The sequence below is a fragment of the Triticum aestivum genome, chromosome 1D (assembly GCF_018294505.1).
Source record: "Triticum aestivum cultivar Chinese Spring chromosome 1D, IWGSC CS RefSeq v2.1, whole genome shotgun sequence".
NCBI lineage: Eukaryota > Viridiplantae > Streptophyta > Magnoliopsida > Poales > Poaceae > Triticum > Triticum aestivum.
Genome location: NC_057796.1, coordinates 56,502,657 through 56,525,806, shown reverse-complemented (window position 1 = coordinate 56,525,806; position 23,150 = coordinate 56,502,657). Strand labels below are relative to the sequence as shown.

Below are 23,150 nucleotides of genomic sequence, written 5' to 3'. Positions count from 1 at the left end.
TAAGCCATCCCTCCAATACGGTTCCACGCCCTGTAGTGGGCTTTTGCTTCTTTGTAATTGGGTCGGGCGACTTACGAGAGTGCACCCTTTTAGTTCGGACTGGGGGTTTTGTCAGAGCCGGAGGATCCCAAAATTTTGTTTGGGTTTTCCAGGCGCTTTCCATCGCACAGTACTTCCGTACTATGGCCGCCAAGTCAGCGAAGTGTGCTATGTCACGGCGACTTATGGCGTTGAGGATTCCCTTGTCCGTGCAATTATTGCAAAAGAATGAAATTGCGTCTTCCTCGCGACAGTCCTTGACCTTGTTCATTACAAGGAGGAATCTGGCCCAATAGTGGTGTACTGTCTCCTGGGGCTCTTGTCTAATGTGGGAAAGATCGTTTATATCTGGGTGGGTGGGTGGATTTAAGTCCGAACCTTGACCCGATCTGAGACCCAGGGGCGGAGGAGTTTCCGATCTTGGAAGTTCGGGCTCCGGGATGTTGCCCAATAGGTCTGGCCCGCTGCCTGATTCTAGGTTCAGGGTTTGGGCGATGTCCTCCCGTAGACGGGTATCCGGCTCGGAGAGCTCGGGAATCCGGACATAGTTTGTCCTCAAGATAGAGGAAGAATCGCCGCATTGCTCCTCCACCACCGCTATCTGATGGGTGACCGGCGGGGAGTTAATCTCCCTTTGGTCGGGTTTAAGCCCGATCTGATCATAGTCCGTAGCGACTCCCAAAGCGGCGATGCGATCCAAGAGCTCGTTCAAGGAAGAGAGCTCTATTGGATCCAACTGCTCGGCGAGTCCCGAGCTGACGTGGAGGTTGTTTTCGATGACCCGAGAAGTCATCGTCGGCGCAGCGGCCGAACAGGCGGACATGACGAAACCGCCTAGTCGGAGAGTTTGGCCTACAGCCAGGGCTCCCCCAGAGGTGATGTTGTCCTTGACAACAAGGCGAGCCATCCAGCCTTATGATGACGGCACAGTGGAACTCTCAATGAAAGCACCAATGTCGGTGTCAAAACCGGCGGATCTCGGGTAGGGGGTCCCGAACTGTGCATCTAAGGCGGATGGTAACAGGAGGCGGGGGACACGATGTTTACCCAGGTTCGGGCCCTCTCGATGGAGGTAATACCCTACTTCCTGCTTGATTGATCTTGATGATATGAGTATTACAAGAGTTGATCTGCCACGAGATCGTAGAGGCTAAACCCTAGAAGCTAGCCTATGGTATGATTGTTGTTGTCCTACGGACTAAAACCCTCCAGTTTATATAGACACCGGAGGGGGCTAGGGTTACACAGAGTCGGTTACAAGGGAGGAGATCTACATATCCGTATTGCCAAGCTTGCCTTCCACGCCAAGGAGAGTCCCATCCGGACACAGGTCGAAGTCTTCAATCTTGTATCTTCATAGTCCAACAGTCCGGCCAAAGGATATAGTCTAGCTGTCCGAGGACCCCCTAATCCAGGACTCCCTCAGATAGAGCATAGCCAGAATATATGATTTTGTAGGGATAGCTTTCTTTGGCCATGTTATTTTGAGAAGACATGATTGCTTTGTTAGTATGCTTGAACTACTATTATTTTCATGTCAATATTAAACTTTTGTCCTGAATCTTTCGGATCTGAACATTCATGCCACAATAAAGGAAATTACATTGAGAAATATGCTAGGTAGCATTCCACATCAAAAATTCTGTTTTTATCATTTACCTACTCGAGAACGAGCATGAATTAAGCTTGGGGATGCTTGATACGTCTCCAACATATCTATAATTTTTTTATTGTTCCATGCTATTATATTATCTGTTTTGGATGTTTAATGGGCTTTACTAAGCACTTTTATATTATTTTTGAGACTAACCTATTAACCGAAGGCCCAGTGCAAATTGTTGTTTTTTTGCCTATTTCAGTGTTTCGCAGAAAAGGAATATCAAACGGAATGAAACCTTCGGGAGAGTTATTTTTGGAACAAACGTGATCCAGGGGACTTGGAGTGGACGTCAAGAAAGAAGCGGGGAGGCCACGAGGCAGGGAGGCGCGCCTCCACCCTCGTGGGCCCCTCGCAGCTCCACCGACCTACTTCTTCCTCCTATATATCCATATACCCCACGAAACCCTATTTCCACCGCCGCAACCTTCTGTACCCGTGAGATCCCATCTTGGGGCATTTTCCGGCGCTCCTCCGGAGGGGGAATCGATCATGAAGGGCTTCTACATCAACACCATAGCCTCTCCGATGATGTGTGAGTAGTTTACTACAGACCTTCGGGTCCATAGTTATTAGCTAGATGGCTTCTTCTCTCTCTTTGGATCTCAATACAAAGTTCTCATCGATTCTCTTGGAGATCTATTCGATGTAATTCTTTTTGCTGTGTGTTTGTCGAGATCCGATGAATTGTGGGTTTATGATCAAGATCATCTATGAACAATATTTGAATCTCCTCTTAATTCTTTATGTATGATTTGTTATCTTTGCAAGTGTCTTCGAATTATCAGTTTGGTTTGGCCTACTAGATTGATCTTTCTTGCAATGGGAGAAGTGCTTAGCTTTGGGTTCAATCTTGCGGTGTCCTTTCCCAGTGATAGCAGGGGCAGCAAGGCACGTATTGTATTGTTGACATCGAGGATAAAAAGATGGGGTTTATATCATATTGCTTGAGTTTATCCCTCTACATCATGTCATCTTGCGTAATGCGTTACTCTGTTCTTATGAACTTAATACTCTAGATGCATGCTGGATAGCGGTCGATGTGTGGAGTAATAGTAGTAAATGCAGAATCGTTTCGGTCTACTTGTCGTAGACGTGATGCCTATATACATGATCATGCCTAGATATTCTCATAACTATGCACTTTTCTATCAATTGCTCGACAGTAATTTGTTCACCCACCGTAATACTTATGCTATCTTGAGAGAAGCCACTAGTGAAACCTATGGCCCCCGGGTCTATTTTCCATCATATAAGTTTCCAATCTATTTTACTTTGCAATCTTTACTTTCAATCTTTATCATAAAAAAACCAAAAATATTTATCTTATTATCTCTATCAGATCTCACTTTTGCAAGTGGCCGTGAAGGGATTGACAACCCTTTTATCGCGTTGGTTGCAAGGTTCTTATTTGTTTGTGTAGGTACGAGGCGACTTGTGTGTAGTCTCCTACTTGATTGATACCTTGGTTCTCAAAAACTGAGGGAAATACTTACGCTACTTTGCTGCATCACCCTTTCCTCTTCAAGGGAAAACCAATGCAGTGCTCAAGAGGTACCAGGAGCATCATGGAATTGGCGATGGAGAAGGGTTGGTGATGATGAAGAACGAAGATCCCCCTCTCCGAAGCCCCAAATGAACTCCAGATCTGGCCTCCCGATGAAGAACAGGAGGTGACGGCGGCTCCGTGTCGTGGATCGCAATAAATCTTTCTCCTTGATTTTTTTATGGAAAAATAGGATTTTATAGCGCCGGTTTCAGGGTCTGCGGGGCCACCAAGTGGGGACAACCCACCTGGGCGTGCCAGGAGAGGGGGGCGCACCCTGGTGGGTTGTGCCCACCCAGGTGCCCCTCTCCGGTGGATCTTGGCTCCAGAAATTATTATTTATTGTATAAAAAATCCTCACAAAGTTTCGTTCCATTCCGAGAACTTTTATTTCTGCACAAAAACAACACCATGGTAGTTCTGCTGAAAACAGTGTCAGTCCGGGGTTAGTTTCATTCAAATCATGCAAATTAGAGTCGAAAAGTGTTAGGAAAAGTAGATATGTTGGAGACGTATCAACTCCCCCAAGCTTAAACCTTTGCTTGTCCTCAAGCAATTCAGTTGATAAACTGAAAGTGAAAAAGAAAAACTTCTACGAACTTTTTTGCTCTTGTTTGCATAAATAAGCTTAAACAGCACCCAGGTTTTCGGCCAAGATTATAACTAACCATGCCGACAATAACTCTTAAAGATTATAATGACTCATATCAATGACATAATCAACTAGCGAGCAATAATAAGGTATCTCAAATGGCAACACGTTGTCAAAACAACCATGATATAATATGACAATAGTGGTATCTCGCTAGCCCTTTATGAGACGCAAAACATAAATGCATGCACCTCCAAAGTTCAAGCAGCGACTAAACATTGTAATTCATGGTAGAAAAGATCCAGTCATGATGCACCCAACATTAGCTACACACAATGCATAAGTCATGACAACTGTGCTGTCAGGTTCTAGCGCTTGTTTTAGAAGGTAATGACACAACATAAAACTAAATAGATAGTCCCTTCGCAGAGGGAAGCAGTGATTTGTAGAGGTGCGAGAGCTCTGTTTTTTTAAACAGAGATAAATGATATTTTGAGACATGCACCCTTCTCATTTACTTCACGACTATCAGTTATCAATATCTTCCATGCTAAGCATGCTAGTGGCGGTTCCCAAGCGATAGAAGTAAAGGTTTACTCCCCCTCCACCAAAAATCACATTCCACGGCTTGTCCGAAACAACGGGTGCCGTCCAAACCAACAACAGTCCCGGGGGAGTTTTGTTTAATTATTTGCATTTTTTAGTTCGGGAATGGGAATCCCTATTACCGCCCTTTTCTCGTGCGATGGCGAGTGAATAAACACTCAACCTGAGAATAAACCGCTTAGCATGGAAGATACCGACCACCTCCTGTCGTTTCATGAACGATCCGGGCACACAAAAGGGATATTTATTTAGAAGTTTTTTAGAGGTGGCACATGCAAATTTACTTAGGACAGCAGGGTAATACCGCATATAGGTAGGTATGGTGGACTCATCTGGAATAACTTTGGGTTCAAGGTTTTTGATGTACAAGCAGAATTCCCACTTAGTACAGGCGAAGGCTAGCAATTAGATTGAGAAGCGGCCAGCTAGAGAGCAACAACGGTCATGAACATGCATTATGCATAAGTAACATTGGACACTAGCATGAGTAGGATATGAACACCATGAACATAAATATCATAGAGGCTATGTTGGTTTTGATTCGACTACATGCATGAACATGTACCAAGTCAAGCCACTCGAACATTCGAAGGAGGATACCATATCATCATACTACATCACAATCATTTTAATGCAATGTTGATATCCAAGATAAATCATTATCCACTCCCAGCTACTTATGCATGGCATGAGAAACTATAATCTCTAATTGTCATTGCAAACATGTTTAATCATAATGAGCTGTATCATGGATACTAGGTTAAACATATTTACACAAACAGAACAAGTCGAGTTCATACCAGTTTCTCTCTGCCACGGCCAGTTCATCGAATGTCGTCATTATTGCCTTTCACTTGCACGACCGAACGAATATGAAAATAATAATAGTGCAAGAGAGCCATGGACTAAGCTGGAATCTGCAAACATTTTATTCAACGGGAGAAGACAAGGTAAATTGTGCTCTTTATTAGATCAACAATTATTCATATGAGAGCCACTCAACATTTTCATCGTGGTCTTCTCCTCGGTACGACTCGAATAAAAGAAAAGAAATTCAGAGAAACACACTGATTTTTTTGGAGTTTTTGGTTTTCTTGAACAAGGAAATAAAAGGGAAAAGCAAAAACGAGAAAAACTATTTACACGGGAAAGCTCCAACAAGCAAAAGAAGAACAAGGAAATCTTTTGGGGTTTTCTTTTTAATATTACTACTAAGCTACAACTATTTTTTTTTAAGTTTTTCAAACACACAAGAAGAAAGCATGAAAATAAATTTAACATGGATAATACAATGAAAAAGTGTGAACACCGACTAATGGAATAAGTGAACATGAATGTAATGTCAGTGGAAACACGTACTCCCCCAAGCTTAGGCTTTTGGCCTAACTTGGTAGTCGATCAGTAGCCTGGATAGTAGTTGGCGTGGTAGCTCACGGAGGCTCTCGGTGCGGATGCCTCGGCCCGCCGTGCTGCCTCCATTGCCGCGTTGTGAGCTCGGGCCTCGCTCTCAAGGACAAAGTATCTTCCTTTGCTCTGAAATGTAGGGACCGAGACCGGCATTGTGAACATATTGCTCAAATTCCTCCTTAATGCCCACACACATCATATACTCATCGCAAGGCCATATGCATGTTTTGGTGGTGGGATCTCGTGTGGAACTTTCACTTGGTTCAACATAAGACCGACGAGCGGAGCTGTCACTAGAAGATGCCCCCGAGGATCGCCTACTCGAAGAACTCCTTCCAAAAAAGTTCATCGTGTTCACGTACAATTTTCTAAAAAAAATTGAGTGTCAAAAATTTATCAACAAAAATTTACAAAAATGATACCAACTACTCATAGGGATACATAGAGGCCATAGCAAGCATTCAAACTACTTAGAACTCTAAGAATTCAACATGCAAGCTCATCTACAGCAACACCAAGAGTAGCTAATTATTCAAAATATAAACCACTAAAACAAAAACTAATTGGACAAACGATGGGGTCACATACCAAGCAACAATCCCCCGAAACAGTTTCGGAAACGGAGCTTCGAGCAAAGAGATCGAAATCTGCGGGTTTGAGAGCAAGAACACGGGAGAGAGAGCAACGGAGATTTTTTCGTGAGGTAAGTGATGATGTGGTGTGAAGGGATAAGTGGAGGGGCCCACATGGGGACCACAACCCACCATGGTGCGCCTGGGGGTCCTGGCACGCCCAGGTGGGTTGTGCCCACCTGGTGCACCTCCCTCTGCTATTATTTGCACCAGGAATTCAGAAATATTCAGAAAAAAATCGTATTAAATTTTCAGGGCATTCTGAGAACTTTTATTTTTTGGTCATTTTTTATTGCACAGGAAATTCAGAAAACAGATAAAACATGGCATTTTATTTTATTTAACTAATAAAAACAGAAAACAAAAAGTAGGGACAAAAGGTAGTGCTTACTAAATTCATCAACTTCATACCGCTCAAAAATGATCCATTAATAAGGTTGATCAGGTCTTATTAACAACCACTTTCGATTAGCATGAAACCGAAGAACTTTCGTAAATCACTAAGTTACCTCAACAGGGATATGAACATCCCTGGCAATAAGCATTTCATATTTCTTTTTTACAGTAGGTAGAGGTATTTGAAAACTTCCAATAGTGATTGTCAGAGATTTTTCAATAACATTAATACCATTCACTTGGAATTGTTTCTTCGGAAAGTGCACCATATGCTCATTACCATCGATATGAAAAGTGACCTTGCTTTTATTGCAATCAATAACAGCCCCTGCAATATTCAAGAAGGGTCTACCAAGGATAATCGACATGTTGTCATCCTCGGGCATCTCAAGTATAACAAAGTCAGTCAAAATAGTAACATTAGCAACAACAACGGGCACATCCTTATAGATATCGATGGGTATGGCAGTTGATTTGTCAGCCATTTGCAAAGATATTCAGTAGGTATGAGTTTATTCAAGTCAAGTCTTTTATATAAAGAGAAAGGCATAACACTAACACAAGCTCCTAAATCACACAAAGCAGTTTTCACATAATTCTTTTTGATAGAGCAAGGTATAATTGGCATTCCCCGATCTCCAAGTTTTTTAGGTACTGCATCTTTAAAAGTATAATTAGCAAGCATAGTGGAGATTTCAGCTTCCGGTATTTTTCTCTTATTGGTGATGATGTCTTTCATATACTTTGTGTAAGGAGGCATTTTCAAGATATCAGTCAAGCGAGTACGCAAAAAGACTAGCCTCAGCATTTTAGCAAAGCGTTCAAATTCTTCATCATCTTTCTTTTTAGTTGACTTGGGCGGAAAAGGCATAGGTTTTTGAACCCACGGTTCTCTTTCTTTACCGTGTTTTCTAGCAATGAAGTCTCTTTTATCATATCTTTTATTCTTAGGTTGTGGGCTATCAAGATCAATAGGTGGTTCTATCTCAACATCATTATCTGGTTCTTTTTCATTATTTGTTTGAGAGTCTTCATGAACCTCCTCATTATCTTTTTGCATTATCAGAAGGTGAGTGTTCATTACCAGATTGAGTTTCAGCATCAGAGATAGAAGTTTCATTATCATTATCACGAGGTTTTTCTATTTCAGGTTCACTAGAAGTATGCAAAGTCTTATCATTTTTCTTCTTCTTTTTCTTTTTAGAAGGACTACGTGCATCAGTGTTAAATCTTTGTGAATCTTGTTCAATTCTTTTTGGGTGTCCCTCAGGATAAAGTGGTTCCTGAGTCATTTTACCTCCTCTAGTTGCAACTCTAACAGCAAAGTCATGTATATTATTATTCATTTCATCAAGCAATTCTCTTTGAGATTTAGCAACATGTTCTAACTGAGTTTGAACCATAGAAGCACGCTTTCCAACACCTCTAACATCATTTGAGATTCTAAATAACAAGTCACTCAAGCGAGCAATCATATCAGAATTGTATTTCAATTGTTTTATAACATTTGCATTGAAGTGATCTTGTTTTCTAATGTAGTTTTCAAACCCATAAAGACATTGGCTAGGGTGCATATTGTGAGAGTTGTCGTTATCATTGAACTTCATTAGAGAATTTACCTCTACCACCTTAGGCAGTGGTGGTGTATTAAGCCCATGTATTTCTTCAATAGGAGGCAAATTTTTAACATCCTCGGCTTTAATACCTTTTTCCTTCATAGATTTCTTTGCCTCTTGCATATCTTCATGACTGAGATATAATATACCCATCTTCTTCGGAGTGGGTTTAGGAGGTGGTTCAGGAATAGTCCAATCATCATAATTTTTCAATATCTTATTCAATAATTCTTTAGCTTGTCCAACAGTTCGTTCCGTGAAAACACAACCAGCACAACTATCTAGGAAATCCCTAGAAGCATCAGTTAGCCCATTATAGAAGATATCAAGTATTTCATTTTTCTTAAGAGGATGATCAGGCAAAGCATTAAGTAACTGGCAAAGCCTCCCCCAAGCTTGTGGGAGACTCTCTTCTTTAATTTGCACAAAGTTAAATATTTCCTGTAAAGCAGCTTGTTTCTTATGAGCAGGGAAATATTTTTCAGAGAAGTAATAAATCATATCCTGGGGACTACGCACACAACCAGGAGCAAGAGTATGGTACCAAGCTTTATTAGCATCACCTTTTAATGAGAACGGAAATAATTTGAGAATAAAATAATAGCGAGTTTTCTCATCATGAGTAAAAAGGGTGGCTATGTCATTCAACTTAGTAAGATGTGCCACAACAGTTTCAGTTTCATAACCATGGAAAGGATCAGATTCAGCCAAAGTAATTAACTCTGGGTCGACAGAGAATTCATAATCCTTATCATCAATAAAGATAGGTGAAGTAGCAAACTTAGGATCATATTTCATTCTAGCATTCAGAGATTTTTCTTTATACTTGCATAATAATTTCTCTAGATCATCTTTATCTCTGCAAGCAAGAATATCTCTAGTTGTCTCCTCATTCATAACATAACCTTCCGGTACCTTAGTCAATTAATATCTAGGAGGGCTAGTTCTAGCAGGTGTTTCAGGAGTTTCAGTTCCAAACTCATCATCAGATTCAACAACATCATGTTGTATTACTCTAGCAATTTGTTTATCAAGAAAGTCACCAAGTGGCACATCATCATTATCAAGCAAGGTACTAGCATCATCATAAGCATTATCCATAGCCGAAGTAGCATCATCAATAACTTGCGACATATCAAAATTAATAGCATGTGGTGGTGTTGCAAGTTACTTATAACAGAAGGTGAATCTAAAGTAGAACTGGATGGCAGTTCCTTACCTCCCCTCGTCTTAGAGGGAAATATCTTAGTCTTAGCATCCTTCAGTTTCTTCATAGTGATAAATTGATAATAATCCCAAGTGACTCAACAAATATAGCTATGCTCCCTGGCAACGGCGCCAGAAAAAGGTCTTGATAACCCACAAGTATAGGGGATCACAACAGTTTTCGAGGGTAGAGTATTTAACCCAAATTTATAGATTCGACACAAGGGGAGCCAAAGAATATTTGAAGGTATTAGCAGCTAAGTTGTCAATTCAATCACACCTGGAGATTAATTATCTGCAGCAAAGTGATCAGTAGCAAAGTAATATGATAGTTTTGATAGTAGTGACAGCAGTAACAGTAAACGGTAACAGTGATAGCAGTAATTTTGTAGCAAGTGTAACAGTGATGATAGCAGTAGTAACTTAGCAAGAATAATATAGGATAAATTCGTAGGCATTGGATCGGTGACTTGTTGGATGATATTCATCATGAGACAGTTATAACCTAGGGTGATACGGCACTAGCTCCAGTTCGTCGATACAATGTAGGCATGTATTCTGTAAATAGTCGTACGTGCTTATGGAAAGAACTTGCATGACATCTTTTGTCCTACCCTCCCGTGGCAGCAGGGTCCAATTGGAAACTAAGGGATATTAAGACCTCCTTTTAATAGAGAACCGGAACAAAGCATTAACACATAGTGAATACATGAACTCCTCAAACTACAATCATCACCGGGAGTGGTCCCGACTATTGTCACTCCGGGGTTGCCTGATCATAACACGTAGTAGGTGACTATAACTTGCAAGATCGGATCTAGAACATGGATATAATTGTGATAACATAAATGGTTCAGATCGAGTTCATGGCACCCGGGCCCAAAGTGACAAGCATTAAGCATGACAAAGTCATAGCAACATCAATCTTAGAACATAGTGGATGCTAGGGATCAAACCCTAACAAAGCTAACTCGATTACATGATGAATCTCATCCAACTCCTCACCGACCAGCGAGCCTACGAAGAAATTACTCACTCCCGGTGGGGAGCATCATGGAATTGGCGATGGAGAAGGGTTGGTGATGACGAAGAACAAAGATCCCCCTCTCCAGAGCCCCAAACGGACTCCAGATCTGGCCTCCCGATGAAGAACAGGAGGTGACGGTGGCTCTATCTTGTGGATCGCGATAATTCCTTCTCCCTGTTTTTTTTCCTGAAAAAATAGGATTTTATAGCGTCGGTTTCAGGGTCTACGGGGCCACCAGGTGGGACAACCCACCTGGGCGCGCCAGGAGAGGGGTGCGCGCCCTGGTGGTTTGTGCCCACCCAGGTGCCCCTCTCCGGTGGATCTTGGCTTCAGAAATTCTTATTTATTGTATAAAAAATCCTCGCAAAGTTTTGTTCCATTCCGAGAACTTTTATTTCTGCACAAAAACAACACCATGGTAGTTCTGCTGAAAACAGTGTCGGTCCGGGGTAGTTTCATTCAAATCACGCAAATTAGAGTCCAAAACAAGAGGAAAAGCGTTAGGAAAAGTAGATACGTTGGAGACGTATCAGTTGCCTCCCAACAAGCGCCATCATTTCACACCCCTAGGCTAGGCATAATGCATAGATTCAAGTATTGTAATAGAAGTGAGGGAGATCATCCATGCTCATCTCATATTCCCTCCTTTCATCTGCAAGTTTCCTTTGTGACAAGAAAAAATAATCAAAAGGGCTAAATTTAATTGGGTAGGTATCTATGAGATCAAATTTGGGAGGCTCATAAATACCCTTCTCCACTTTTTGTTGGGACGATTACTATTGGGATACTTACATGAAGGTGCTACAATACCATGTGTGTCTTGTGTATGTTATGTGCCTAATGGGAAGATGTGTTGATTGAAACTAAAAGAGCAAAATAAGAAATTACATAACTATTTGTGTGATAAATTCTTTGAGTTAACTTGCTATTTTCATGAGAAATAAAATTGACAAGTCGAATTTGGAGATTATTTTCTTCTTGCAAGAGATCCTGCTGGAAAAGTGTTGCTAAATTTCTACCCTCAAAAAGAAGAGGAAGACACACTAGCCAAGAGACAGAAAAAGGTAGAGACCAACCACCGAAACAAGGGAGTAAGGGCTAGGGGGATATGGGCCAAGAAAGGTCCGATGTATCGGTCAGCTATACCTAATCCTTCACTCAAAAACGCATCACACCCTTTGTAGGTTCAAGCCGAAGTCAAGCATGATCACCTACTGCAAACTCCAAATATCGTGGTCGGCGTACCTGGTCCTGAACTGCTTTTAATCTAGAATAAGTGGAATCTTCTCGGCACTCTCCTTCATCTTCTGTGGCCCCGTTGGTCGGTACGTGCCAACCCCAACAAATCGGGGTACGACAAAGGTTCCCGTCGCTTTCAGAGGCGAAAGGCCATGGGGAGAGATTTTTCTGTGATCCATGGATCTCCGATCGGCACCTGTTCCCCCGGGGCAGGGGTATATGCCCGTAGCTTTCTTCTGTCACTTCTTTCGCGGCATTGCTCCGTCAGGCTTTCGCCCATTGCGGAAAATTCCCCGCTGCTGCCTCCCGTAGGAGTCTGGGCCGTGTCTCAGTCCCAGTGTGGCTGATCATCCTCTCGGACCAGCTACTGATCATCGCCTTGGTAAGCTATTACCTCACCAACTAGCTAATCAGACGGCTACATAAAAAATTATAAGTGTTGCACTAGTGCACTGGTCTTTTGGGGGCTTAGCACGACGGCTTCCCGATTATCTACTACAACAATTTTGCCCGACTCCTTTGAGGGAGAGGCAATGACAGCGGCGCGTCTTTGGCTCGCTCTAGTGCTTGTAGTCGTCGCTAGGTGATTCATGGATCAGGTTGTTTTATTACCTCTAGTGTTCTCTCTACTGCCATGATTGACGAATAGATTAAAAATTTCTCTCATAAAAAAACAAAGTGCAGGTTCCATGAAATATCATTGTTGAAAAAAATGTATAAGCTCTAGAAAAGGCCGCAATAAAATACAAAGACGAAAACTTGACAACCATAAAGGTTGGTAAGAGAGAGAAAAAAAGGCTATATACGAATGGAGAACGAATATCAGCTCTCAATTAGCAGTTAAGAAAGAAAAGTTAGCATTATTCTATGGAACTACACAAAGTCAAACTATTGATAGGTTTGTTGAATTAAGTCATAGTCCACAGTCCATGATTGTAGGCGGATAGAGAAATAAAGTTTTGAAACCAACAGGAAAAATATATCAAGCGACGATAAAAGCAAAATTTGTTATCTAGAAATCTCTACTAATTTACCGACATCACCTGACACAACTTGTTACAATTAAGATTGAGAAATACAAAGATAGATCATTTGAGTAGATAACAAGCTAATGGTGGACCCAAAATCTCTTTCAGCCAGTAAAAATATATTAGTAATAGCTATGAATAATTACTATTTTCTCAATATTCTTATGCACACATACTAAATACAGGCAAGATGCTTAAGCTTTGTTTGAGAATATATATATACATGGTTCGATATAGCAAGAATTATATGTCGCTCCAACAACAAATAGAACAAGAGTCACTCACCAAAAATAATGACACAACAAAAAGAGAAAAGCCCAAAACAAACCCCATCTCATCAAGGACGAACAGAGGGGAAGCAAAACCCTCGTCCTCCCCCTCCCTGGTCCGCAACCAGCCAAAGCCAATCCCAAGTTGGGAGCCGCAACCACCTGCCGCATCAGCCGTCGCCGTCGATGGAGGCGGACTACTACAAGGTGCTCGGCGTCGGCCGCGGCGCCACCGACGACGAGCTCAAGAAGGCCTACCGCCGCCTCGTCATGAAGTACCACCCAGACAAGAACCCCTCTCCGCAGGCCGACACCCTCTTCAAGCAGGTCTCCGTGGCCTACGACGTACGTCCCTCCCTCCCTCCCTCCATTGCCGCCGCCGCCGCCGCCGAGAACCCTCTGAATCTGTCGCCTTACGGTCTCTCTCTGTCTCCTCGCAGGTGCTCAGCGACCCGGATAAGCGCGCCATCTACGACCAGTACGGCGAGGAGGGGATCAAGGCGGGCGTCGCCACGCCCTCCCCCTCCGCCGCGCACGCGCACGCGCACGCCCACGGCTTCGGCGGCGGCAGCGGTCCCGGGTTCCGCTTCCATCCGAGGAGCGCCGACGAGATCTTCCAGGAGATGTTCGGGGGTTCGTTCTTCGGGCAGGGGCCGCGCGGCCCTTGGAGCGGAGGCAGCGCTCCGCAGTCTGTCCCGGGGTGCGCAGCCAGCGTTGCCGCCGCCGCTGCAGGATTCTCTCCCGGGTCAGGGGAGGCGTCCGGGGGGTCGGCGAGGAAGGGAGCGGCGATCGAGCGGCAGCTAGCATGCAGTCTGGAAGACCTGCACAAGGGCGCCACCAAGAAGATGAAGATCTCCAGGGATGTCCTCGACTCCGTCGGGTGAGATGGATTCTTTTGCTCTTTCATTCTCTACTCATCTTGTTTCTAGACTAAATTAATCGGATTTATTCGTAATTACTCCCTCCGTTCCAAAATAGATGACTCAACTTTATACTAAGTTTAGTACAAAGTTGGGTCATCTATTTTGGAACGGAGGGAGTAGTTTTTAAGCATAGCATTGTTGTGATATTGATGATTGATTCGGTCTGATTGTGGTAGTAACCAGCTCTTGCCTCTTGGTATGGATTTTTTTTCATGCAATTTTATATGCCTGTGTTGACTAGAGGAAAGTCTGTGCCTTTGTGCGGTAGCTCTTTCTGTCACCGGCTGACTGTCAGGATCACTGCTATTTCTAAATAGTCGATGGATCGAAGAAAATAAGGGCAGCAAAAAATAAGGACCTAAGAAGGAATGGTTGAGAAGGGAGGAATTTGATAGGCATGTTGGATAAGAGTAGAGGAGAGAGGGTGGGAGATTCGGAGCAACACTAAGCAACGGTTGTTTAACTTGTTTGTTTTCTCTTATGCTAAAGCACTACATATTCTGAGCTGCACATACCAACTCAAAACTGACATGTCATGTAAATCATAGACGGACCTTAGTGTGGGTCGATCCATGATGCTCCTGTTGGAATGTAGCCAATGTTTAGGATATCAGTAACCGGTAGCTGCTCGGTCAGGGGCTGAGTGGAGATTAATTATTGGTGAATCGGCCTATTAACTGAATTTATCGGTAGGTTTAACTAGGGCCATATCTATATATCCTAGGCTACATAGCAACATGCACTATACTAGATGTCTAGATATGTTATTGTACACATTAGTAGCAGCACGACAACATACATACACATCATTACCAGGAGAGAGGAGGCTCCTGGAGGAGGGGGGAGGCACGGGCTTGCTGACTTCACCGGTGGCTACTCGGGGCAGAGGCAGCTGCTCCTCTAGGACAAGGGGCGGGAACCTGGACACCTAGATCGCGGAGCGGCTGGGAGAGGGGAGGGAAACGGGCTACATTTTGGGCCAGATAAGCTATGTACCTCCTCTGGCAGTTACTCCGGTCACCTGATAATTCGGCCTTTTATTGGCTGTCAGACCGATAAACCGGTTGGACCATTTAATGAGCCAATTAGGGGTTATTCGATTTGGTGAGGTGCCGAGTAGCAGTTAATTTAAATATCGGCTCGTATTTCGAAAGGTGAATGTAGCCTCTCAGTACTTCCCCCTACTTATTATGTAGTTGTATATTTATACTTTGACAATGACCTAGATGCCTGAAAAAAAGCATGAGCTCTAGGCTCTAGCTCTTATTGGTGTGGTTTTTGGGCAGTTTAGACCTCTGTAATTAACTTTAAGTTTGAGCTGCACATGGCACACATGATTTCCTTGGAGTGGGCAATATGCTTTCGTTATGACATTGAGATGCTTATGTGGCTCATACTTATTGCTCAATTTGCCTCGAAGAGTTTATTCATTGTGTACTCCTTATATCACTATTTTTTCAATGTACTACCTTTGTACCAAAATATAAGATGTTTTTGCAGTTCAATGATGTTTTTGCAGTTCAAATTGAACTGCAAAAACATCTTATATTTTGATACGGAGGGAGCACTAGATTAATCCGATCTATGTGCAGCCAAACACGGTGTCTCTGTCTTCTAGTAATATGATACCTTGTCTTGAGTAAAATCATAAATTCTACTTTGACAACCTTTCCAGTTTTAGAACAAATCCTCCTTTTAGGCACTTGGGGGTATTGCAGAAAGCCAGAAACGAGTTAGTCTATAAATAAGTCAATTGATAGTGTTATAGCTCTATAGCGTTTACTGGTACCTGCACGTATCCTTATGTGCCTTTCTGTTTCCATTATATCGTTTCTCATTACCTAATGTATTTGCTCATAAATAAAAAGGTCATTACCACCTTCCCGCCTAAAGATCCAACATGGAGACTGTTTGAGGATGATTTTTTTTATGTTCATAGCTCATTCTTATTATTGCTGCAATTATGGATTCTCTTAAAAAATGAGTTTGGAGGGTTTTACCTTTAGAATCCCATAAGCGAAAATGCATGGCGGGGGCATAATGAGCTTCTTTAATAAGCTCTCCAGTTCACAAATAAGGAAATTTTTAGACGGTTACATGGTTTTTCAGGATGTACTAACTTCGGCCACTTATTTCTGGCAGTGTTATGTATAACACAGAATAAAATTATATACTCAGGAAAGTACTTCTAGAGACAAATCTATGAGTATGGTTTTGAAGTTTATAATCCAAAATTTTAAAATGGTATTAAAAGTTAAAAAAAATGAATGTTTGAACTAAGATATGTCCAGAACATCACTTTTTCATGAACTGGAGGGAACAATAGGCTAAGGTCTCAACCTTCAGTGAGTTCAGTCATAAGCCCAGATCCTACTCCGTTCAACAGATATCACAGCTGTTAGGGCTCTGACATTGGGTATAGTTACGTAATTGGGCTTCTACTGTTTGAGAGAGATTTAGTAAAGATCATCAGAGGTAGACTGTTTGTTTTAACTCAGAACTCAGAACAGTTATATTATGTTGTAGTGTTTATTTTCTGAGGTGTTTGTGTAAAATGGTTCAGTACAACAGTGCCCTTTTTATGCTGCGTTTGGCATTGAGGTGGATTGTGATAATCCAGCTTTTGCCTATTTTTCTGTCTGGCTTACCAACAGCTGTGATAATGTCAGAGGTGGATTGTGATAATGACAGAGCCCTAACAGCTGTGATAATCCATCGAGGTGGATTGTAGTGTTTATTCTCTGAGGTGTTTGTGTAAAATGGTTCAGTACAACAGTGCCCTTTTTATGCTGCGTTTGGCATCGAGGTGGATTGTGATAATCCAGCTTTTGCCTATTTTTCTGTCTGGCTTACCAACTTTATTCAGCTTCCGTGGCTATTTTTCCACAGCAAATTGTATAAAATAAGTTCAGCACAATACACTTAAGCAAACCGCAAACGAGTGTGGATTTCTGCCATGCAGACTGAGTCTTTGACGTATACACACCTATGTGAGAACATGAACTATGGTGTGTCAATCATTTTGAATTGAATCGGCCAGGTCATGTCTTTGATGTAAAATATATACTTTTGACACATATTGAAGGACAGTAGGTGGGTTTTTCTTTGCTCCAATGAACATATGTATGACAAGTTGGCTTCTGGGTTCCTCGCAGAAAAACAATCAGTGTCTGGGTAAGTATATTGTTTCAAGGATAAGTATAATTGTTTCAAGGAAGGCCAAATATGAGATGTTGATCACCTAAGCTATTATTTTCAAGGAAGTTTTTTAGAAACACCGATCACAACATAGATGCACACACTCACACACCACACACATGGAGTAGAAATGCTGCCAATGCATGAGAATTGCTACTTGTATATAGGTCCACTCTGCACCAGCATTTAGTTAGCAGGATGGTATGTAGCAATTGTTTGAAGTTGCCTATCCTTGTATGCTTTGCTTGCACTTCCTCCCCAGTTAACTGATGTGGACGCAGAGGGATTGATAGTGAACCAGTTCTTTTAAAAGGTATGAAAAAGGAAACAAATACATGGTACTATAGAAAACTGGAACTTAACAAATTGTACAGATGCAGCTTGTTTGCCCTTGTTAAGGTTATCTGGAGTGATGCATAACCGAAGTATAGCTTCGCCTATCTGTGATTGATGATTATTGCAGACAATATTTGTGATTCTAGGGTATTTATTTACGATACACTGCATGGATAAGGCTTCCTAGTTTCGTATGTCAAGTCGGTATGATGCCCTAGAGTTGCTAAAGCTTTAATTTCCAGACAAAAAAAAAGGATCTCATTATTTACATATCTTTCTTTTTATGGAAACATATGTTGATGTTTGTTTCTGCAGGAAACCGATGAGTGTGGAGGAGATCCTAACAATTGATATCAAGCCTGGATGGAAGAAGGGCACAAAGATCACCTTTCCAGAGAAAGGCAACGAGACACGTAACGTCATACCATCAGATCTCGTCTTCATAATAGAAGAACGGGCACACCCGAAATTCAAGAGAGATGGGAACGACCTTGTTTACACGCATAAGATTTCGCTCGTGGATGCATTGACTGGTTGCGCAGTCCAGCTGACTACTCTGGACGGGCGAAGTTTAACCGTTCCCGTGAAGTCTGTCATCAGTCCCACCTACGAAGAAGTTGTTCAGGGCGAAGGAATGCCGATCACAAGGGAGCCGTCTAAGAAAGGGAACCTAAGGATCAAGTTTCAGATCAAGTTCCCCACCGCTCTAACAGCTGACCAGAAGGCAGGGGTCCAGCAACTTCTGTCTTAGCTGTTGGTACAATGTGAGTCCGCCTTCTTTTCCTTTTGTCGAGCAGTTGGGAATAGACGGGTGAAATGGTTGCAGAATTTGCTGAATGTAAGATCACTATTTCGTGCTAGTGTAAAGCGCATGCTTTCCGTACTGATTCCAGCTTGACTCTTGATTGCTAAAATGCTAACTGCTGACATGCTAGCAGCTGTTGCCCTAGTGGATCTGCCTTCCTTTTAGAAGTTAACAGCATTAATCAGATTCTGAGTTTCACATTTGCTACGGGATGCGATAGTTCTTCTATCATGTCCCAGTCTTCTTGGCATATTTTTTTCTAGAAAATTACCATGTTTCTGATTTTGCCATGTTACTTTGATAGAATCAGGCACCAACTGGCTATGTTCTGAGTGAAATGCGTACTGATCTATATGGGTGAAACTTGAACCTGAGGTTTCATCCAGTTCAACAAGATTCCTTGACTAGGTTTTGCTGCCATTCTTCTGCATTGAGTGGGATGTCTCTCATCATCATTTGATTTTCCTGCTACCTTAGTTTTGGTATAATATGCTGTTTCCAATGATCGCCCGATATTGGTCCAAGAGAGATAGACACGGGCTCGTCGACGATCATTGTCGGTGCAGGATGTCCTGTCGATAAGCAACGATTTATGTGTGTGTGTGTTTCACTAGAGAACACTGCAACAAAATGTGGATTCTTTTCTTTGTTTTCTCTACTACTATTAAACAAGCAAACATTATTTTCTCTAAGTGCACCCCGTCTAACGTACACACAACAACACCAAGTAATCACAGCCTCACGATTAGGCTAACTTATTCCAATCTAACCGTCAAACAACAACTAAATATCCCAAAAAGTACGTTTAGCAATTTAATGTGGCGGACGAAAACTCTGCGAGCGAGCGAGCGAAAAAAAAATAGAAAGGTTCAATCGGCAACCACGTAATCGCACCCTTAATTACCGCTAACTGCCCACCCAATCCCACCTCGAAATTAGCGCTAACCCAAAATTTAACCCTCCCAGATCTTGGTCTCAGGAAATCCACCGGGGCGTCCCTGCCCCATCCGGCCGCCTCCTCCATGGCGACTGGCTCCCATCCGGCCGCCTCCTCCATGGCGAGAACCGTGTCCAGAGGAGGACCATCACGACCATGAGTTCCCCGTCGTCGTCTCTCTCCGTGCTTAACCGGTGTGCTGAAACCCCTCCCAAGCTTCGCCTGCTGCTACCCCGACACAGCAGCATGGATCTGACGTCTCCCGGCCGTCCCGAAGCGGCGGCCCATGGGATCCGAGCGAAGAAGAGGCCTCGCGATATGATGGCCTTGGTTCTCCTCTTATGCAGGCTAGATCTTGTTGGCCTCAAGCAGCACCACCAACAGGATCCAGGCGAGCATGCGGCTGCTCCTCCACCGTCATGTGACGCGTGTAGTGGCCGTTCACCGGGAGAGACCGAGCTCCACGATCACCACCACTCACTTGATGTGCATGTACGGCCAACCACCCCATCTCCCTCTTAATCCATACATCTTTTCTGCCCTCATATGGCTGCATGTAGAGGTAGAGATTAGAGAGCATATGCACTTGCAAGCCTTTCGTGTTGAAGACATGTCTTGGAATCAACTGACTCACGGTACCATTATGTCACCGTTTATTTAGACATCTGCATATTACTGTTGCCACTAAAACTCACACTCATTGCCTCAACGCCGCACACGTACGGGAGTTGCCGCCCCCGCGAGGATGTGAATGCACGAGGGCGGCCGCTGGCAAACGAGGCCGCACTTGCGCCCACATGGGAACGGCCACATCAGTTGTACGCTTGCTTTGATATATGAGTTGTACTGAATTTTGCTATATTCAAATTGATTTGGTCAGTTAGCAGCGTGCATGTCTCTTGAACTGACATGTGTTTGCTTAATTTAGTGAGGCTCATTATATTTGGTAAATGCAAAATTCAGCAAAGTATACTTTGTGTGCAGCAAGTTACCGAGGTAGGCTGACTTACGTACGCCCTATATATGCAAAATTCAGTAATGTGTCATACATCTCAAGGTGCATGCTTTATGTGGGATTTACCTGATTGTGCAGTACAAGGATTGGATTATTTTTCATTGACTTGTTTGAGGACAGGACTTAGGCTTTGTTTGTGTTACGCTCTCACCTCTCACTAACGCGACGCCGGGCATCGATCGAGTTGCAGGTCCACACGCCATCGACAAGTCGACCCGCGAAAGAAGCTGGCCCTACCGATCAGGATGACATCGATGAGGAGGAAGCAATGGTGTGACGTCATGGATCCCACCTGTAAGTGCGTGAGTGTGTGGCTACAGTTTTCTACAATATTGTGAAAACCACGATGTGTTTGGCAGTCACGGTATTTGCCACTATATTTGGTGATCCGGTCATCAATATGTTCATGTTCTACAACCCTATCGGCCCCGGGCAAAGAATCACACACTTTATCATAGGCGAGGACTGGTCGTGGCTATATGCAAGTGTGGTCGCCGACACCCAGGCAGGCTCAACGTATCGCATGCATACACGGGCTCTTTTCTTCATACTATGCACCTTGAATTCTGTGAGATATACACGTACATTGCTCCCAAGTACATTGCTCCCAAGTCATATAGAGGTTAATGCTCAATCTTTGTTTCATTTTTAAGAAACTAATTGGTGATGCTTTGTACATAATAGTCAGGATCTGGTTCACATGACTATGTTGCCCTGCATAAATGATCTTCACCACTCTTTATACCCTTTTATATATTGTTTGACATTTGTACTTTTCTATCTGCAGATGAGTAAGAGAAGAAAAATGAATGTGCCCCTGTTTACATCAAGAGAATGTACCCCATATAAGGACCTAACAAACACAACTATGGATGGTAGTGCTAATATCCCACATAATCAAACGGACGATCCTAAAAGGAAAAGTGTTCAATCATGGTATGCCAATGTCGGATGAGAAGAAAGCGGAATACAACGCGAAGTGTCATATATCCTGACAACAAACGAGAGTTGCAGCTCTAGACTGTCTTAACCAGGACCAATTATCACAAACATGTGTTTCTCCGTTAGACTGTGCTATGGTTCATCTCTACAACAGTTTCCCTATCTAACATCATGTGTATCTAAGTGCAGCTTCTGGTCAGGCCCCACTTGTTTCTGGCGATCCCAGGTTCCAGTCAAATGCAATAGGATATGTAATGCTTATTTGTCACATTCATTCATTATGTACTAACTCTTCTCTCCTGTGACGGTAATGTGTCACAAATTCATCAAAAAATGTGCCACTCCCTCTGATGCTCCCTCATGGTGCTAGAAGAACTCCCAGGTCAGAAAAATTATCACGGTTGCTTCAACATTTATCTCTTCGAGCTGTAATAAGAGTTTTGCGACAAGGCTGCCTTGCAATATAATGTACGACCGTATTATTTTCTAAAGATTTTGTATTGCCTGACCATTAATTTGGCTTCAAATGCTCCTGATGAGGCTTGAAAGTTCATTAAGTGTGGTAAGACCACTCTCACATTCAGGTTTATTCACTTTATATTTCTATAAAGGGGCTTGCCAATCCATCTAACACACCATAGAGAAAAATAGTGTCTTCCAGAGAGCATGACAACTGAAATGCATCTGACACACCTTTGGGCAGGGGAACTTTGTGAAACACGGCATGGTCATGAAATGTCTTAGAAAATCAATTTATAATGAGAAGTTATGTTCTAATTTGCTCCAGCTTTACAATTTTTGAAGATGTCAAGCCTTGAGGCTCTTTTGTTCAGTGTTGCACATGTCAAGCGTCGGTCCTAAAAGAAAGAAACAACTAAATTTCTGGAAGATAATATGTACATATGCACATTCTTGAAACAACTTTAGTATCTAGAAGATACTATGTACATTCTTTATTATTTTGGCAAGTAAAGGTTATTTATGGTCCACATTTACTTTTTGTAAGTTGAGATCTAATTTTTTGGATGAAGTTGTGATTATTCCCACAATTATTCAATGTCTTTATTACCTCACTTACATTTTTGTTCATTTTATTGATATATTTTCTTCCTAGGACGGTTGATAAAAACATAACCATGATAATACGTGCGTTGCACGTGCATGTTTACTAGTTGTATCAGATGGTTGCTATCGGTAGCGGGACCACCAGATCTACGGAGAGAAAAGAGCATGTGTTTAGACTGGAACGTTGTCGGGGGGCATATTTTGCTTTCCCATTGTGGCTGCCAAGCGATTCTTTTCTCGTCCTAAGAGCATCTCCAATAGATAGTCCAAATTTTGACTGTCCAAAACCGGAGATGTAAATTTTGGACCGTCAAAAAGTGCGTTTTGAAGCTCCGAAAAAAGGCCAACTCCAACAGATGGTCCAAATTCATGGTCCAAAAGAGCAACTCCAATAAATGGTCCAAATTCATGGTCCAAAACCGGCCAGCAGCTGCCCGGCTGCTGTTCAGCCGCGGTGGAAGAAGATGGCCGCCGGTTGGATTGGCTGCTGCTGACGGCTGCGGTCGGCTCCGGACAGCGGCGGTGATAAGAAATGAGGTTGGAGGCCGGCCAAGAGGAGCTCGGTGGGCGGCGAAGACTAGTTCGGCAGCCGGGCGGAGGGCGGCGGGGAGGCGGTCGTGTGGCCGGCGCAACGGCCGTGGACAGGCTCACGGCCGACGGGAGGAGGTC

At 42.9% G+C, this 23,150-nt stretch overlaps 2 protein-coding genes across 4 annotated transcripts; both read left to right on the top strand.

Moving 5' to 3' along the window:
* Positions 1 to 13,320: 13,320 nt before the first annotated feature.
* On the top strand, positions 13,321 to 18,720 carry LOC123180278 (dnaJ homolog subfamily B member 13). The gene is made up of 3 exons (XM_044592267.1): positions 13,321 to 13,605; positions 13,701 to 14,140; positions 18,033 to 18,720. Exons 1-3 carry the CDS (start codon positions 13,447 to 13,449, stop codon positions 18,466 to 18,468), a joined length of 1,035 nt encoding a protein of 344 aa, XP_044448202.1. The 5' UTR covers positions 13,321 to 13,446; the 3' UTR covers positions 18,469 to 18,720.
* A 646-nt stretch (positions 18,721 to 19,366) lies between these two features.
* Positions 19,367 to 22,003, top strand: LOC123180277 (uncharacterized). 3 transcript variants are annotated; one of them, XM_044592265.1, is made up of 4 exons: positions 19,387 to 19,951; positions 20,665 to 20,768; positions 20,933 to 21,096; positions 21,262 to 22,003. In XM_044592265.1, the coding sequence occupies exons 1-4, from the start codon at positions 19,857 to 19,859 to the stop codon at positions 21,427 to 21,429; spliced, it is 531 nt and encodes a 176-aa protein (XP_044448200.1). In that variant the 5' UTR covers positions 19,387 to 19,856; the 3' UTR covers positions 21,430 to 22,003. The 3 variants fall into 3 exon arrangements, 1 of the variants encoding a protein (XP_044448200.1); XR_006490843.1 differs by having other exon boundaries at positions 19,367 to 19,653; positions 19,807 to 19,951; positions 20,665 to 22,003; XR_006490842.1 differs by lacking the exon at positions 20,933 to 21,096 and having other exon boundaries at positions 19,404 to 19,951; positions 21,262 to 21,998.
* The last annotated feature ends 1,147 nt before the right edge of the window (positions 22,004 to 23,150 follow it).

Bases quoted from the DNA above. Each gene is read 5' to 3' on its own strand.
- LOC123180277 (XM_044592265.1), top strand. From the start codon at position 19,857: ATGCGGCTGCTCCTCCACCGTCATGTGACGCGTGTAGTGGCCGTTCAC. The intron at 19,952-20,664 runs GTACGGCCAACC...ATCGAGTTGCAG, and splicing joins ACCACTCACTTGATGTGCAT to GTCCACACGCCATCGACAAG. The intron at 20,769-20,932 runs GTAAGTGCGTGA...ACTTTATCATAG, and splicing joins TGACGTCATGGATCCCACCT to GCGAGGACTGGTCGTGGCTA.
- LOC123180278 (XM_044592267.1), top strand. From the start codon at position 13,447: ATGGAGGCGGACTACTACAAGGTGCTCGGCGTCGGCCGCGGCGCCACC. The intron at 13,606-13,700 runs GTACGTCCCTCC...GTCTCCTCGCAG, and splicing joins AGGTCTCCGTGGCCTACGAC to GTGCTCAGCGACCCGGATAA. The intron at 14,141-18,032 runs GTGAGATGGATT...TTGTTTCTGCAG, and splicing joins GATGTCCTCGACTCCGTCGG to GAAACCGATGAGTGTGGAGG.